Source organism: Nilaparvata lugens, chromosome 1 (genome assembly GCF_014356525.2).
Source record: "Nilaparvata lugens isolate BPH chromosome 1, ASM1435652v1, whole genome shotgun sequence".
NCBI lineage: Eukaryota > Metazoa > Arthropoda > Insecta > Hemiptera > Delphacidae > Nilaparvata > Nilaparvata lugens.
This window is the reverse complement of record NC_052504.1, coordinates 55,622,912-55,640,292: the sequence shown is the minus strand read 5'-3', so window position 1 is coordinate 55,640,292 and position 17,381 is coordinate 55,622,912. Positions and strand designations below refer to the sequence as shown.

Sequence of the window (17,381 nt, the reverse complement as noted above, 5' to 3'; positions counted from 1 at the left end):
CATGCAATTGTTAGCTAAAATAACATCCTATTTTCTCCCGACCTTTCTCTGCTTTCAACTCGGGCTGACCTGTTGCCAGTATGTCTTAAAGAAGATTATCTTTTGATGTTTGCATTTTTGATACATCAACCCAACAGCAATAGCCGTTTTCACACCGATATCTCGCCGAACACGACATAAAGACAGGATTTTCACTCTGATTGACAGTATACGAGGAAGCTGTGGTTTATTTCTGCGCGAGGTCTACTGTTCACAGAGCTACTAGTACTGTTGAAGAAGCATTCCATCAAAAATATTGATAATACACTTCGAATACACAATTCAATAAAGCTATGAACCGTCTAATCTTTAATCGAGCAACTTTTTTTAATAATATTGATTTTGATTCAAAAATCAGAATTTTTCTCACAAGTTGGATTTTAGAAAGAATTAATTTTCAACCCCACCAGACTTTTCATTTTTATATATATTTTCTTTCCTCAAAAATCATTGATGAAGAAACGCTTTCCAAATTTTTTTATGAAATTATGATGGCCTTGGCTAAAAGTGGTTCCTTGAGAGTTGAGAGTGAGGTTAGGTTGAATTTATTGTTTGTTATTCTTCAATCTTCATTCCTGTTTCCTTTACTCACTAATCAGCATTACGGTACTAAATATTTTTTTTTAATAAACGTAAAATGATTGTTTTATCTCTTCAAGGCAAAAACGTTTTTGTTTGGAATGCTACTGGTGAGTTTATCTAAAGATTGTTATAATTTTATTTTATAATTCTCATAGTTTAGTACATTTATTTTGATTTTTTGTAGACTGACCAGCCTTTTTGAAGCTAGTGTTCATACTGAAGTTTATTACAGTTATTGGGCCTGGTGTCAAATTTTAATTGCAATCGATTTACTATGTTATTCTTATGATAAATCGAGTGATTTTGGATGCAGTTCATGTTTTAATTTAATGTAGAATAATGAACCTCCAACTTGACATTCAGCTTAATTTAGGTTTCGAAAGAGTGTGGAAGTGGCATTAATACCACCTTATTCATCTTTTTCCTATTACCCACTATTGCGGAATCAATGGCTTCATCACAAAGAACAATTATTCATAATTAAGATGATAGTGTGTGAGATGCAAGAGTATTACAATACAATGTACAATACTTGTAGCAGACTGGCTGGAACTTGAAACAGCTTTCCAACACAGGCTATAAAATACTTTAACTGTCTACCCAAGGAGATACAAGGCAAACCAAACTCTAGGAGCTGTAAAATATTGAGAAGAACAAACTCGTTGGAAGGCTACTTTACTCATTGAGAGAGAAGCCTCTCTTTTGAGGATCTAGGATCTCCCAAACATGAATATCCATGCAAAATCAATTCATCTATTTAAAAAAAAAACTGCAATTTGGACTGACCATTTGACAGCGACGTTGCCATTCTTCCTAGGGCATGGATTTTTTGTAGAGGTGACCAAACCTTACCATAGAACTCACTACGCCTATCTAATGGGCCATCATCTGTGCCAAGTCGTCATCGAGAAACTCCTGAACACTATGGTAGGTCCTGCCCTTCAAGCGTTTGGTCACCATTCAATTTTGGTTTTCGACATAATATAATCAAATTTGTTGTATGCTTGAAAGTGAAAGTTAATATCAACTTTAGTCCTTAGATATTATACCCTCAATTAGATACGATTAATGTTTTATTTGCAGACTGGCTGGCGTTGCGAGAAAAGCATCGAATAGTTGGCAACCCTGTAGGATGCTTGGCCAGCCTGCCGCGTCAAGACATTGTTGCAGGTCTGCCACAACAATTACTGCCGGAAGAAGTAACTCTCCTCATTGAAAACAATGTTGCCAAACTGATTGCTCACAAGGATCTGGAGAAAGATGAAAACGTAGCGGAAAAGTACAACGCTTACAAAGAGACGATTCATAAAGAACAGGTGTAGTAGATCATGAAACTCAATTGATTTATTGCAAAAATCATACATCGTGGGCTTCTGCTCAACTTGAAAGTCTATATTTTATCTCGGATATTGTTATACAGAGTAAGCATAAATTATTAAACACATTTCATTATTCAATTTCACGCCATACATTATCGATCTGGAGAGATTTCCTGAGTGATTTTACAGCTTCAATTCTTCGTTTTAGCTTATCAATAATATATAACTTCCTTGCATACAACTTATTTTTCACGGCCATACTCTAAACGAAAATGTATTTGAACGATAATAACCGATTATATGCTTTCATGAAACCACAGAAAGAACATAGCTTTCTCCTGAAGCTCTATCATACCCCACTATTCAGCTTAGCCGACTGTGTCCCCCACCTTTGAGCCGACTGTGATTCTATGAAGGTCATCACAAATTGTAGAAGCTATACCAATGTTTGCCACAAAAATAGGCGCGCTTCTACTATTTGTTATTGTCTTATTCACCTATGAAATGTGTTCAATAGTTTATGCTCACTCCCCGATTATAATATTGATATATTCTATATCTAATATTAATTTTTCATAATTAATATGAAGATTGGCAACACTGAGGAATGATATCCAATATATCCAAAGTCTTGTTCGTTAGCCAGGTGTTCCCGGATAGATCGCGTCAAAAAATAAAAAAACTTTTAACTTGATAATGAAGATGACGTGGCATCACAGTCCCTCAAAGCTATCCCCAAGGAAATCATTGATACTGTAATAGATTCTTTCAATCAGCCACCTTGACAGGCTCTTCTTGAAAACACTTATAGGAAGATCCCTCACCGAGCCCGGCAGCAGGTTGAACACTTTGAGTGCCAACACTGGGAAAGAGTCCTTCACTCTGGACAACCTACAGTGTGGAATCTCCAACTGTAGCCTTCCGCGGGTACCTGATTGCACCTGTGAATGAATGCACCTGACACCTACTCATCATGTTAGCCCTGTTTATCTTCACTGCAGTAAGAGAGGCCAGTATATACAGCCCGAAGACGGTGTGCACTTTCAGGCGTCTGAAGATGGGTTGACAATGGGCAATGAAGTCACTGTAGGTAAGGATCCGCAGTGCCTTCTTTTGAAGAAGCAGGATGTCATTGGCATTCGGAGAATGGCCCCAGAGAAGAATTCCATACTGCACATGACTGCCAAACACCACATGGTACATCATTAGAATCTCTTGATACTCAGGAGCCTTCTCAGCTTTCTGAACAGGTAGATTACTCTAGACAGTCTCCTGCAAACCTGGTCAATATGCGGTTCCCAACTTAATTTGGCATCAATTCCAAAGCCAAGCAAAGTGACCGCTTCATCCCCTGGAGTGTGGGTGCTAAGAGTATCAAGCATCTCCTGTGTCTTGGCCTCGTTCAACTTGAGTTTGTTTGCAGCAAACCACTCTTTAGCCTCGGAAAACAGCTCCTGTGCACAGCGTCTAGCTTCCAGGGGTCCACTGCCCTTACCAACTATGATAGTATCATCAGCAAACAGCAGACTAGAATTCTGTAGATGGAGATCGTTGATGAGTATGAGAAATAACAGCGGCCCAAGCACAGATCCTTGAGGAACTCCAAGTGTATCCGAGGGATGGATAATCTAGCTCCATTGAAGTTGCGGTTTACCGGAGGAGTTTACCTGGACAACGTGTGTGCCAGTTGTAGCAGTGAAGGCGCACAATTTAAACAGGAGATGAATAAGTACGACTTTACAATAAGTGGCTCCATAACCAACAAATATGTGGGGCTAAAAGCAATGTAAAGCAATTTCTTGTGTGATTTTAGCTATTTAGCAATGGGGTTGATAACACATGCCTCTCGACTTTCCTGAGTCAACCGCTTCTCCGATGTTCACATACTTGATCGTATTGAATTGAATTGAATGGCTGCGTTTATTTTAAGAATAGGATGGCGAAGTTAGGGTTCCCTCCACTCCCAATTTAGGATTCCCAACCCTCCAATACAATGTTAGAACAACTCAAGAATAGTATATAGAAGGTTGCCTTGATCGCATAAGACGCGTGGAGAACGCAGCCGGCTATGGTGTGACGTCATGCTCCGACCTCTCGGCCCGGCTTAACATGCATTCAAACGTAAAAATGTCCAACTTTGAGCCCTCATAGCAAATTAACCATCAACACTTCATAGAAGTGAGTGACATCAAAATGTTCAGCATTTTATCCTCTCTAGAACAATATCAAAACCAATTTTTAATCTTATAAATGTTACTGGCGAGTCAAAAACAAATCGTTTGAGTATACGATTCGATACATTTTTACCATTTCAAATACATTTTTTGTACTTTCTCTTAGTTTTTTTACGTCGTCTTAGTTATTTCTCTTATATAGAATCTCATTTACAAATTCCATCCTAATGAAGGTCCTTTGTGAAAAGAACTAACAACTTCTTCTGGAATTTCAGGATATTTTTCTGATGATGTTAACGTTATTTTATCAACAACTCGTGAAACAATGTGAATGTTGCAACGGTTGCCTATTGCCCCATTGCCCCCTGAGTTCTAATGGGACTATTCATCATGCTCGGGCTGAGTGGCAATATTCCCTGCCATCGAATAATACCTTCACTGTACCGGGCACATTCACAAATACTGATGCATTATGCGAATCCAGCTTTATTCATTACTAGTAGGCTACTTTCCCGTGCTTCCTAAACAATCTCCATGTAGAGAAAATAGCTGGACTTATCACCGCTTGTGATGTGTTATTCAAATACTTCAAAAACTGTTTACTATTTGGCCCAAATTCATTCATATATAATAAGTTCAATTCGGGATTTATGAACCATGCATATTAAGTATTAAACTAAAATATATTTTTACTTGATAATCTACTCGAAATTGTCAATTGTTTGACAATAAATTTAAGAAATTATTGGAAAATGAAATTATTTTTCCTTACTCTGTCAAAAATGAATGAATAATTCTAATTGGAGTTGATTGACTCCATTCGATCGATCAACATGCCACTACAGAGTCAAGCAGAGTTGCACGCAGTTTTGAAAATCATAGTGGAGTAAGACGATTTTATAGTATTTCAAATCGATGTGACGCGAGGGACTTTCATAGCATTAATTCTGAAAAATTAAGATGAAAATCTCAAATTCTGTCTTCGAGGTACATTAATTTAACATTTGGGGGAAACTGTTTAGCTCAAGCCTTTCCCGTTGTCATGAAATTGGACCAAAAAATTCTGATAACAAACAAAAATATGTCTATAGGCTACTAAGTTAATATTCGATATTATCACATAAACTTGTCTATTATTACATGAAGATGAATATCTACGATAAATCAGTATATTTCAACTTGAATTGAATGGTGTTACTTGACCATTGATTAATTGTAATTTTCACAGGTCGCTGTCTACGATGAGGTACGAAAGAAACAGGTATCGTCAATGATTGATAGGATAATTGCTGGTAAGAGGCGCAAATTGAGTGCTGGCAAATCGAACGAAGATGGTCAAGCAAGCGAGCCGGAATTGGATAGGGAAGCCATTTTGAAAGCTCAATTGGAAAAGACGTCTAAAACGCCTGTTGTCAATACACTGGTGCAAACTCCAACTGGTGAGATGTTTTGAATCGTTCATCTATTTTAAACAACTAAATTAATTTTGCCGTAGAATACTTTTAGATTTTATTTGATCTGGATCTTTGGTATTTCAGATTTTTCGTTGAACACAACTACCAATACGTTGTTATACTTCAATGAAAAGCAAACAGAATCGACTATAACTTGTCATTCATCAATTATTTAGCCAAGCATTCGAAACATTTAACATTGTATTGTATGTAAACCTGATCCTCCAGCATAGAAACGAAATACTTAGAAGATAACATTAATTTGTCTATGATTCTATTCAGCCCACTATTTTATGCTGAATTATTATTATTAATGTACTGAATTCTGTCGAAACTTATGTACGGGATGTCTATGTGATATAGAAGAGACATCTGCCTTTGCAGTCATTACGTGTTTCTGGCGTTTTATGCCAATAAAGATATAACTAATGACCCCCTGGGTTGAAGAACTCGCTCATGAATTGTTTTTTTGATCTCTGAAATCCGCAACTATTTAAGTTGGTGAGAAATGTAATGGAAACAGCAAAATATTTCTATTACAATTATGATATGACAGTAGGTTCCAAGGGGATCCCGTTCCAATTGAAAAAAACTACTTTCTGTCGCTTCAAAACTTTTGTCCGCCACCTTGGACCCGTCTTATGGATCCAACATCATTTCTCAAATGGGAACTTGGTCATTTGATACATGATTTCGATACAGAATTTAAAAATAAAATTCATGGCAAAACCCGCACATCGATATCTCAAACCGTTTCAATGATCTCAACATTCAAAGATACAAAAATAAATGAGCTCCTATATTGAATAATCAAGTGTTAGTGAACACTAATAGTAGCTTCTACTCACTAATGTAACACTTTGAATGAAATAAATGAGCTCCTACATTGAATAATCAAGTGTTAGTGAACACTAATAGTAGCTTCTACTCACTAATGTAACACTGAATGAAATAAATGAGCTCCTGCATTGAATAATCAAGTGTTAGTGAACACTAATAGTAGCTTCTACTCACTAATGTAACACTTTGAACAAGAAAAATGTGTCATAGCAAATTTGTCAAAGTCATAGCAACTGCTATCACAAGTAGTATTATTAATTACGCGTATGTTACACACATACAATAGACAGGCAGACATACGTTAACGGAAGCGAGTTAATACAGAACTTAAAAATGAATTATGTTGTGTATTATTCAGCTGAAATCATGTGTCGGCGGATAAAGGAAATTCTGTTTGATAACTCCCAAATAATAACATCAGCTTTTTTAAATGAATGGAAAAATTACAGAAATATCATGCAATTAATTCCAGCTGACTGAATGGAAAATCACAACAAATCTTTCTCTTATGCATTTTCAATATTATTTTTATATCCTGAAAAAGGACGAAGGAGTGAGTCAATTTTGTTGTCCAACGAACTTAACATATAAAAAGATTCGAAGAATACGTGTTCAAAATTTGAAGCTGATTGATCAATTCTTTTTAAAGTTAATATAGAACATACAAACAGATGGACAACGACTTTGGCCTTGAGTGAGTCAAAGTGAGAACTCGCTAACGTTCGTTCAATAATTATGTATCATTTTTTGGAAAGATGGTTACAATAAACGAAGATACAACAGGCATTCACACAAAACTGGTTTAATAATAATTTGAATCTAATGATAAATCACTCTGTGACCGGAAGTTTTTATTTTTATTTTTGAAGGGGGATTTGTTAAGTGAGTCGATTTGTATCCTCAACACAAATCAAGCTATGTATGTACGGTTGTATAAGTTTGAGATTAGTTCATTTGAGTTGAGCTGTGTTTAAGTTGTGTTGTAGAGTATTAAGTTGAATTCATACTACAGTATTAAACACTGTTTAATAAACTACGACACTCATTTTTCGTTTAGCTGTGAGTTGAGATCTTGGAATGTATCACAGTAGAATACAACGCTAATTGTATCACTAATTTTCACTAATTCCTGTTTTTCAGAAATAATCACTAATTTTCTGTTTTTGCTTCCACTAATATCTGTTCCACTAATTTTCACTTTTGCTGGAATGTGAAAATCACTAATTTTCTGTTTTTGCTTCCACAGCCGATGTTTGGCATAAAGATAGCGTGGAAAGCAATGTAACTTGGAGCTATCCCTCGACTGAGACAGAAAAACTGAAGTATGCGGTGTTCAAAGACCTTTGGAATAAAGGCTACTACATCACCTCTGGACAGAAATTTGGTGGCGATTACTTGGTTTATCCAGGTTAGTTCTGATTTTAATAATATTTTTTTCAATTGTGCATGAATTTTTTCTGAAGATAACAGTAGAACCGGCCCTGTTTCATTATAATTATTACCTCCTGTTAACAATTTTCAATTGAGATTTCTTTCTTTATTCTTAAGACTGTCAATTATTTTTCGCAGTAACATTCTGACTGATTTTATTAGTCAAAAGATTATCAAATGTCGTCTATACAAATTTGGGAGAGAAACAGTTAAATTTTCAAAAACCTGGATAAACACAACTATGTAGTAAATAATATATTGCAAGATGGATTTGATCATTTGAACTTGTCCATTGAACTTCTTCCATTAGCTATAGCTTTCTGATCAAGGTTTAGTTTGCTCTAAATTTATGTTAGGAAAGTATTACCTCCTAGAGGCATAATAATCAAGTATACATTCAAGCATAAATATTGAGTTTTTCTTATTATTGACCAATGTGCATTGGCAATGCTGGTATTTTCCTTTCTTGTGGTTCGGCATGAATTGTATTTATTTTACGTATAAATAAAAATAGTTTCACTTTTCTTACTAATTTTAATTCGTTGTAGGAGATCCAGTAAAGTTCCACTCTCAGTTCATAGTTGTTTGTCGCGGCATGAAAAGTGGCATAGCAGCTTTGGACCTGATAGCGCTGGGCAGACTTGGAAATACGACTAGAAAAACGTCAGTTATCGCCACTGTAGACCAGAATTCTACAGTCATTTATAATTCAATAAGTTGGTCCGAAACTAGGTAATGATAATTATTATTCTTGACGAAACTCAATCGATATTATTCTTCTATGCTGTCCACCTAATCAAAACCACATTGCGTTGATTGCGAGGATGTAAAATGTATCCTAATTTGCAAAGTTTATAGATAGAAAAGTGAACAATCGTCAAGTAGTGATCGTAGTTTTTTGTTGGCGTGATGACATCTCTGCGTCTCCTTTTCGAAATCTTATAAAATGTAGACTACTATTATAGGAGATGGATAGTAAATACGGTACTGATACTGTATCAAAAATCATTCTACTAAAACAATTTTTATTATGGAGAATTGGTGTTGGTAGCTTCTTGTAGTAGTAAATTTGATTTTACAGTTCATGTTATTATTTATTAGAGATTCTGTATATCTGTATATATCTCTCAACAGAATAGACTATGATAAATTATGAGAAAAGTACAGAGTGATTTTTTAGTTGTGTTATCTTGTTTCAAGTGTGTGGTAAATTGAAGTTGGTAGCTATTCTCGATCAGTACTCGCACGGCAGAGCAATTATCATTGAGCGGTGTAAATGTCATTATGTGTGGCCACTCCGCCACAGTCATCTTAGAATGTCTTCTACAGTAGAACATGAATATTATGGTGCAAACAGTCAAAGCGTGTAACTTGAATGGGTGGAAATTCTGAGTATATTCGTTAATAACCTTTAGTAACTAAGAAGTGAGTATTAAAATAGTATATATCTTTTCTATATGACAAATAAACGTTCTTATTACAAATGAATATACGTTTTACAAATTTCTCAAAAACTGGATAGTAGGACTAAAAAATCACTCTCTATAATTACATCTGAAATGAACTATTCCAAATAATAAATTATTACATGTAAACAAAAAATAGAAAGACTATTCAACGTTCTATAAATCAGCTTCGCCTTATTTATTAATAGTGTGAATGAAACAAATACAGTATTCAGAAAAACCATATAGGAAGAAAATAAATGTATCTATTTATTTGTTTATCTATTTAGTCATTTACTATTATTACACAAGAAGGAACAACAGGCTTATGCCCAAAACTGTCACTTTTCAAATTTATACTACAGTCCATATAAAAATGTAGATTGAGCCACTATCACATTTTAAAATGACAATTTACACTTCAAAAAACAAACAAATCTTCAATTAAAAATAGATGTAATAGATAAGTGAGATTCACAGAATTGAATACAATAATAAAAAAACTAAATTTTTTATCCATGTTCCTAAAAATTCAGGAGAGATACAGTTTTGAATTGAGCCTGGCGATTCTCTTCCTATCATTGACTCAATTCTGTGCATATATGAATAAATAAATAAATAATAGTTTATGACGTTTCCGGTATCCCGTGGGAGGGAAAGGTCTTGTATGTATTTAGATTTTAAAGTTTAGTTGATGTTTTACGAAAGACGCTTTGTATAATATTGTAGTGAGCTATATTCAGGGTGTTTTCGAACTCCCTACCAATACTCTAGCGCATTGTTCCTGGGAGAAAAACATTTCCAAATATATTTAAATTGTCCGGATGTCTTCAGTTACTCACAGAGCGGCCATTTTGCTTTTTTCACTTATTATTTTTTTCTAAATAATGGTTTAACATACGAAATCAAAACTTTGCACAATCATTTATAACAACTGAACAAAGTTAGAAAAAAATTATGATAATTTTTCAAATTCATAAAACAAAATGACGGCCATTTAAAATGTTGTTTCTTTAATAACTCAGAAACCGTTGGTTTTACAAAAACTTAACAAGAATAACTTTTTTTAGTAAATTAAATCGCCTATCGATTGGTACCAATATTAACTGAGATATGGCAGCTTTAGTGGTTGGTGACCCACCTTTAGAGGGTTATGTAACGTTATTCTATTGTTTGAAATGACCTAGAATCGCTTACTATTAACATCCAATGCAAATAGAGATTGTTGCATCATGAGGCGACTCTCATCAGCATCCATGCCTTGGTTTGCACTGCAACAAACTTTCAGTGGTCACCTATCACTAAAGCTGCCATATCTCAGTTAATATTGGTCCAATCTTAAAAAATCTAGTACCAATCGAAAGGCAATTAAATTTAATAAAAAAATTTATTCTTGTAAAGCTTTTGTAAAATCAACGGTTTTTGAGTTATTTAAGAAACAACATTTTAAATAGCCGCCATTTTGTTTTATGAATTTGAAAAATTATCATAATTTTTCTCTAGCTTTGTCTAGTTGTTATAAATGATCGTGCAAAGTTTCAATTTCGTATGTTTAACCATTATTCAGAAAAAAATAATAAGTGAAAAAAGCAAAATGGCCGCTGTGTGAGTAAATGAAGACAATTTAAATATGATATTTAGAAACATTTTTTACCCAGGAACAATGCGCTAGAGTATTGGTAGGCAGCTCGTAAACACTCTGTATATTAAATGGTCCATTAGATTTAATAAGAAGTGTCCTAGAAACCAGGCCTATGTTTATTATTTATTAAGTTCTATTTATTTATTTATTGGATAGAGAAAACAATATAATAGTCGGAAAAGAAAAACAGGCTATTGCCCAAAACTTCTTCAATTTCATAATTTTGTCTTGAATTGTCCAAATATTATGTAGGTTATGTCCATTTAAATGAATCAACTTGAAGTTGAAACAACTTATTTGTTGAGAAATCAAACAACTAATTTCTAGATATCAAGCAATATCATGTACGATAGCAGAAATCTATCAACTAGATAGCGTCCAAGCTAAATAGAATTCTATTTTGTAGAGATTTGATGTTTGTATAAATGATTTTTATTTACCAGTCAAATAAAATTGTTTATTGCACAAAAAATACATGTTACAATTAATCTTTTTAAATAACATAATATTGTGCTACACGTCGGCAAAAGAAAACTTGTATGCCGACATGAAGTCTTGACATAACTTGAAATTAATCACTTGTACACACTTATCAAGTAATTAACTTCATACACACTAGAGATTGATCATCATTGTGTTACAACAAAAACTAGTTCCTCGATACCGTATTTTAGTTTTTAATAAATTATTGTGACAACTTCAATTTTTTTTTGCTCAAACTGATATCTACCTCAAAATCACCTTTATTATACATTGATATTTTTCATTATCATCACTAAAATTTATTTATCAACTTATTAAAAAAATATATAATTATTGAGAAAATAAAGAATGTTATGTATTTGTATATCTGGATCAAGCTCTGATATTATGGTTTAATTAATTATTCAGACTATCATCGACTTTTATTAGTGTTTTGCCTTTGTTATTGATGTTTTAGAAATAAGAACTGATAATAGTAGTGTTACTTAGTGTATTTCGTGAGCAAGTTCGTGAATATGGAGACAGACCCAAATATTGTGATGCAAGGGCATCTCAGGATGACCGAACCAGTTGATGCGCCTTTGGGGTTCGCGCGTCATGGCCGATGCAAAATGTCGGATGTAGAGTTTGCTAAAATAGAATGGCTACCAGCAATGATAGAGACCTTCAGTTAACGGGACTCGAATCACAATGAACTGCTCTACAAAGGTTGTCTTTACACATTTTCACCTAAAACATCATTTTAACCAACAAAAATGCACTTCTTCAAAAACATTTTTCAGATTGAATTTTTTTAAATATCTTTTAAATTTCTTAGAAACGTAATTTATGATATAGTCACGATTATTTCAAGCTCTTATGATAATTTTTTGTGAAGTTATGATTTTTTAATGATGTAATTCTAGCCGCTGAGCCAAGTAACTATCATTAAAACTGAACTCTAAAATCGATTTTTTCATGACTTACTACTACTTACGAAGCGCTACATCCTTGTGTGGACCTTGGCCTCCTCGACAATTCGCCTCCAATCATCTCGCTGACATGCCTGCCTCCTCCAATTTCCCACTCCCGAGTACGTTAAATCTTTCTCCACATTAAGGGTTGTGTGGCAGAGAAGACCAGGAGTACTAACTCCGCCCTAATAAAGGCAAATAATCAATCAAGCAATCATCCTGCATCCAGCGTGTTCCAGGGCGGTCTCTATTCCTTGTTCTTCCATTCTTCCAGCTAGCATTTGTCTCTGCATCCTACTCTCCTTCATTTAGTGCACATTGCCTTGCCAGCTGATTGGTCTAGACTTTATATACCGCACTATATGCTTTCCCTGTAGAATGGTGTTGACTTCAGCATTGGTTCTTTTTCTTCATTATTCTCTAATGTATTGTTAGTAGCTGATGTTGGAAGGTTACTCTCATTATTTATAATGTAAATTTCCTCATTTTTGATGCCATCATTGAATATATATGTCCATCAACATTAATCTCATTCAACAACCTACCTAATTTTGCATTGATTGTTGAAATTTGTTCATTTGTCTTATTAGACAAGACCTCGACTGTATTGTTCATTTTAGTAATTTGTTCATTTGTATTATTAGTCAAGACCTCAATTGTATTGTTTAAAAGATTCATATCTCCCCTCACAACTTCTAATTCATTTTCAATTTGCTGCCTTTGTTGATTTGAATTATTACTCAAGTCTTCCATTTTATTGTTCACAGCATTCATATCTTTCCTTACTAAATCTATGCTTTTTTCAAATCCTTGTTCCAAGTTTTGTCCCATATTAGATACAAATTCTTGCATACCTTCTTTTATCGAATTTACCATCTCGTTGAACGCTTTAATTTCCCTTTTTGATCTTGCTCTTGTTTTCATGTAAAACTTTTTCTTGTGTAACAAACTTTTAGCACTATTATTTTTTTAATGATTAAATCCCACTTCTGACACCAATGTGTAAATTTGCTTTTGTATTAAAACTTTATTCATTAAAAGTTTACATCAAACAAGATAAAAATAATAATAAAACATCATCTTTTTAACATCTCTCATAAAACTTCAACTTCAACTAGTTATTTACTTGTAAACGTTCATTGCTAAAACAGTCACCTTGGCAACCGTGCTCACATGATATCCACGTAGGGCTAGCCCAAAGCTAGTAGACAGAAGGTTGGTCACTCATCTATAGTATTTTCGTTGAAATGCAATTGGAGTGGGGGAACTGCAGCCGTGACGTAGGCTGTAGTACAGAGTAGGCAGAATATCGCATTCTTGAAAATCATATGGTGTCATATAGTCAAATTATATAACACAAACATTTTCTGACATGCAAGATTTCTGTTTTTGCTTTACAATAATTATTAAAACATTTGAATAATACAAGCATTTTGCCATATAAAAGCAAAAACCCCACCTTCTAACCTTCCCTTTCAAACCCTTAAGGTTTCTTCATCTTCTAGGTCGTGTTTATATTTTTTAGTTTGGCTATACATCAGCTTGTGAATTTCGAGGATGAGATATTTTGATTCTCGTAGAACATGTCCTCGATACCAGCATGTGTTCAGTGCATTTACAATGAATGAAATTCATCGGATTTATCGGGATCGGTTTATCGGTTTATTGCGAGGCATTGGTTTATCAAGATTTTTTAAGGGTTAATCTGAAATTATAATAGTATAACATTGTCTACTAACGCTTTTCCAGCTTATTAACTTTTTTGTGTCACGTTTTTAGATTCATGAAAAACTTTCAACTTCATTTTATTCATAAAAGTTGAATGAACTTGAAATATTTAACAACATCATCAGAATCGGTGATTCATTCGCTATAAGTATGGATAATTTTAAAGTTCTAGGCCAATCTTGAGGAGATTAAACGACGATATATTTGAAGATACAGTGAATAAACTGTATGCTCAATGTGGTTACTCTAGAACATTTTTACTACACGTGACGTCACGCTGGCGTTCCCCCCACCACTTTGATCATACACCTGTGAGTGATCAACCTTTTGTCTACTAACGTTGGGGCTAGCCTACATCACTATATACAAGACACTATGTCCTCATCTTCCTCCTCCTTAGACTTCGATTCACTCTTGATCTTCCTCTTTGGAATGAATTTCTTCTCTTTTTTGATTCTCCTTCAACCATCTAAATCAACCTTTTTTCATATTCTCCGCCTTAGCATTCTTTTTAGCTTCTTCTTCTCAAGCTAACACCTCTAGCTTTTCTTTCACTGGTGTGCTTGTTTGTAGGATTTCAACGGCTTCCTCCCTTAGTATTTTTCCGCTCTCCAGCTTTGGGATAGGGAAGAATTTCTTGAGGACTTAGTGCGGATAGATCAACATCCTCAAGCCTACTAGTGGAAGGAATTTCATCACTTTGATGTTCATCTCCGGTGTTGCTCGTTCCAGGTAGAACAGTTTCATCAGCTTTGTTGGTAGGCCTATCTCTATCAGTAACTGTGCTTGATAAGAAGTCATCATCGGTAAAAAACGTCTTTGTTGAAGGGTGCGATTCTAATTGCTAGAAATCCAGAAATGATATTGGAAGGATTTATTGCTTTAGGCAGTGCCAGGTTCACAATTCCAGGAATGTCAAAGATGCTTACATGTCTTGCCTGGGTTACTTGTCATCCAATCATCAACAGCAGCAAAATATAATTTTTTTGAAAGACCCAAAAACTGACCGGTCAAGAGGTTGCAGGCGATGTGATGCATGGAGGTGGGAAGGACAGCATGACAATCCCATTTTTTATTTTTTTTTTTTACAAAAGTCGATAACTTCAATTGACAAATGTCAATTGATTCATGGTTGTCCAAAACCAGTAAGCAGGGATTCTCTATTATTAGCAGGGAGTAAGTTGGTATCTATTAGTAAGCAGGGATCTTACGTGTTGGTGAAAGTGCTTGATGAATTTCAAAAAAGAATCACATGTGATCCACTTCGAAGGGTAGGAAACACCTATGCATCCTGGTGGTCCATTATTTAAGAAACGGTATTTAAAGAAGAACCTTGGGAACTCAAACATTGGAGGTACAGAGTCACCTATGGCGCTGACAGCGCATTGTAACTGTTTGTCCCCTCTCTGATGACGTAACTTTTCCTAAATGATGCACTTCCTTCTCAGCAACAATTTTATTCAGCTTTTGGACGGTTTGTAATCCAGTCTCATCTACATCCCAAATGACGTTTTTCCATATCATATTTAAAATTGTCAAAAAAAGTTCAACATTTGTTTTATTGAAGCTTGTTGCTCGGCCAAGGCTTGTAGCTTCAGTTTCTGTTAATGCCTCTCCATAAATCCTGTAAACCATTCCTTTGTAGTTGATCCAGGCATCAGGCACAGCAATTAAATCTTTATTAGCTAAGCCAATAAGCTTTAAGCTCATATGCCAATACTTTTATATTTAGTGGAGTGAGCCCATAATAGATCTTTGAACAATGAATAATGTAGTCTTCTAGCTGTGATTCCAGTTGCTCTGTGAGAATCTGTCTTGGTTTTGCATACTCCATTGTAATATTTTGCCCATTAGATTCATATTTTTCTTCACAAATCTAGACAGAGTCATTTTGTCTATTTGAAATGCAATAGAAGCTTCCCGCAAAGACATTTCCTTAGACTCGATGGCTTCATATGCTTTTTCGAAGTCCTCATTTGGAGTTTTCCATCAATTTGTCTTTCTCTAGTAGTTCCGCACCACAGAAGAAACAAGAAATTGAACTTCACAGTATTGGGGCACATTGATACACCGTATCAATGTGCCTCCAGCCGAGTGTATCAACTTGCTCTCACTGCATATTTGTCCCATAAATCAAACTAACCTCAAAACAAGGATAACTGGAAAATCACATAACACTCACCAAATATGCTTTGACCTATACCAATGGTGAACTTCCCTGGTGGTATGTTGTTGGTTGTAGTTCAGCTGAAATGGTCAAAAATTGCACTCCACTACACAAAACATTTTCAATGATACAACCGCTTACAGTGGTCTGTCGGCAATGAGACCCATTTGGTATTATCATTACAAAACAGTAGACAACATGTCTGACTCATATCCAGTCTCTATGCGCGAGCTCCTAGGCTTACAATATTAAATGTATCAACTTGCCCCGCTCTCCACTACTTTGTTTTGTTGTCATTTATGTTGAGTCCTTCCTTTTCCAAAGTGTGAAACATTTCTTTTTCTACAACTGCGCGTAAAAAAAGAATTTACATACTCAATTCTCCTTGTAAAACAGCTTATTTCTGAGGAGAATCTACTTTTTCGCTCGCTCACCATCTGAGCATGCGCAGTAGATTTTCTTTACGCTCGCTAATCATTAATGCATGCGAAGAAGAGTTTCTTTACGCTCGCTAATCAGCTGATGATAAAAGTAGGTCAGATCTTAACCTAAAAAGTCGGTAATTGTACGGTGTACCGGTTCTGCAGCCATGATGGATAATGGATATCAGTGAAGACAAATTATTATTAACTCTGCCAGATACAAGTAATTTAACAGGTTTGTGCAGTTGTAGAAAAAATGTTGTATGTAATTCGCGCGTAATGCTTCTTTATCACTCTTGCATAATTATCACGCTCCGCTTTGCATCATGTGATAACTGTTTTGCGCGAGCGATAAAGTCGCGCATTACGCTCTTAATACATAAATAGCTATTCCGAGCTACCAATACTGTATCATCGGCATATGCCAGCCATTGCTTGTATTTGAAAATTATATTGCCAGTAAGATTCAAATTTTCAACAGCTTTGTGCAGAGCAATGTTGAAAAGCAGTGCCGACACTCTCCTTGCCTTACTCCTTGACAAATTTGAAATTCTCTGCTCATTTTACCACCAATCAGCAATTTGGCATTATTAGTTGTCAGCAACATGACACCAATCTCACAATTTCCCTAGGGAAACCAAAACTTTTGAGGGTTTCTAGGAGATTTTTGTTGGTTGAAATGATTTTTTAGGTGAAAATGAG

General features: G+C 34.9%; 1 protein-coding gene across 1 annotated transcript; it reads left to right on the top strand.

The window, feature by feature from the left end:
* The first annotated feature begins 561 nt into the window (after positions 1-561).
* LOC111059912 (tRNA-splicing endonuclease subunit Sen34) lies at positions 562-9,942 on the top strand. The gene is made up of 5 exons (XM_022347536.2): positions 562-728; positions 1,705-1,937; positions 5,343-5,553; positions 7,655-7,816; positions 8,388-9,942. The coding sequence occupies exons 1-5, from the start codon at positions 677-679 to the stop codon at positions 8,573-8,575; spliced, it is 846 nt and encodes a 281-aa protein (XP_022203228.1). The 5' UTR covers positions 562-676; the 3' UTR covers positions 8,576-9,942.
* The last annotated feature ends 7,439 nt before the right edge of the window (positions 9,943-17,381 follow it).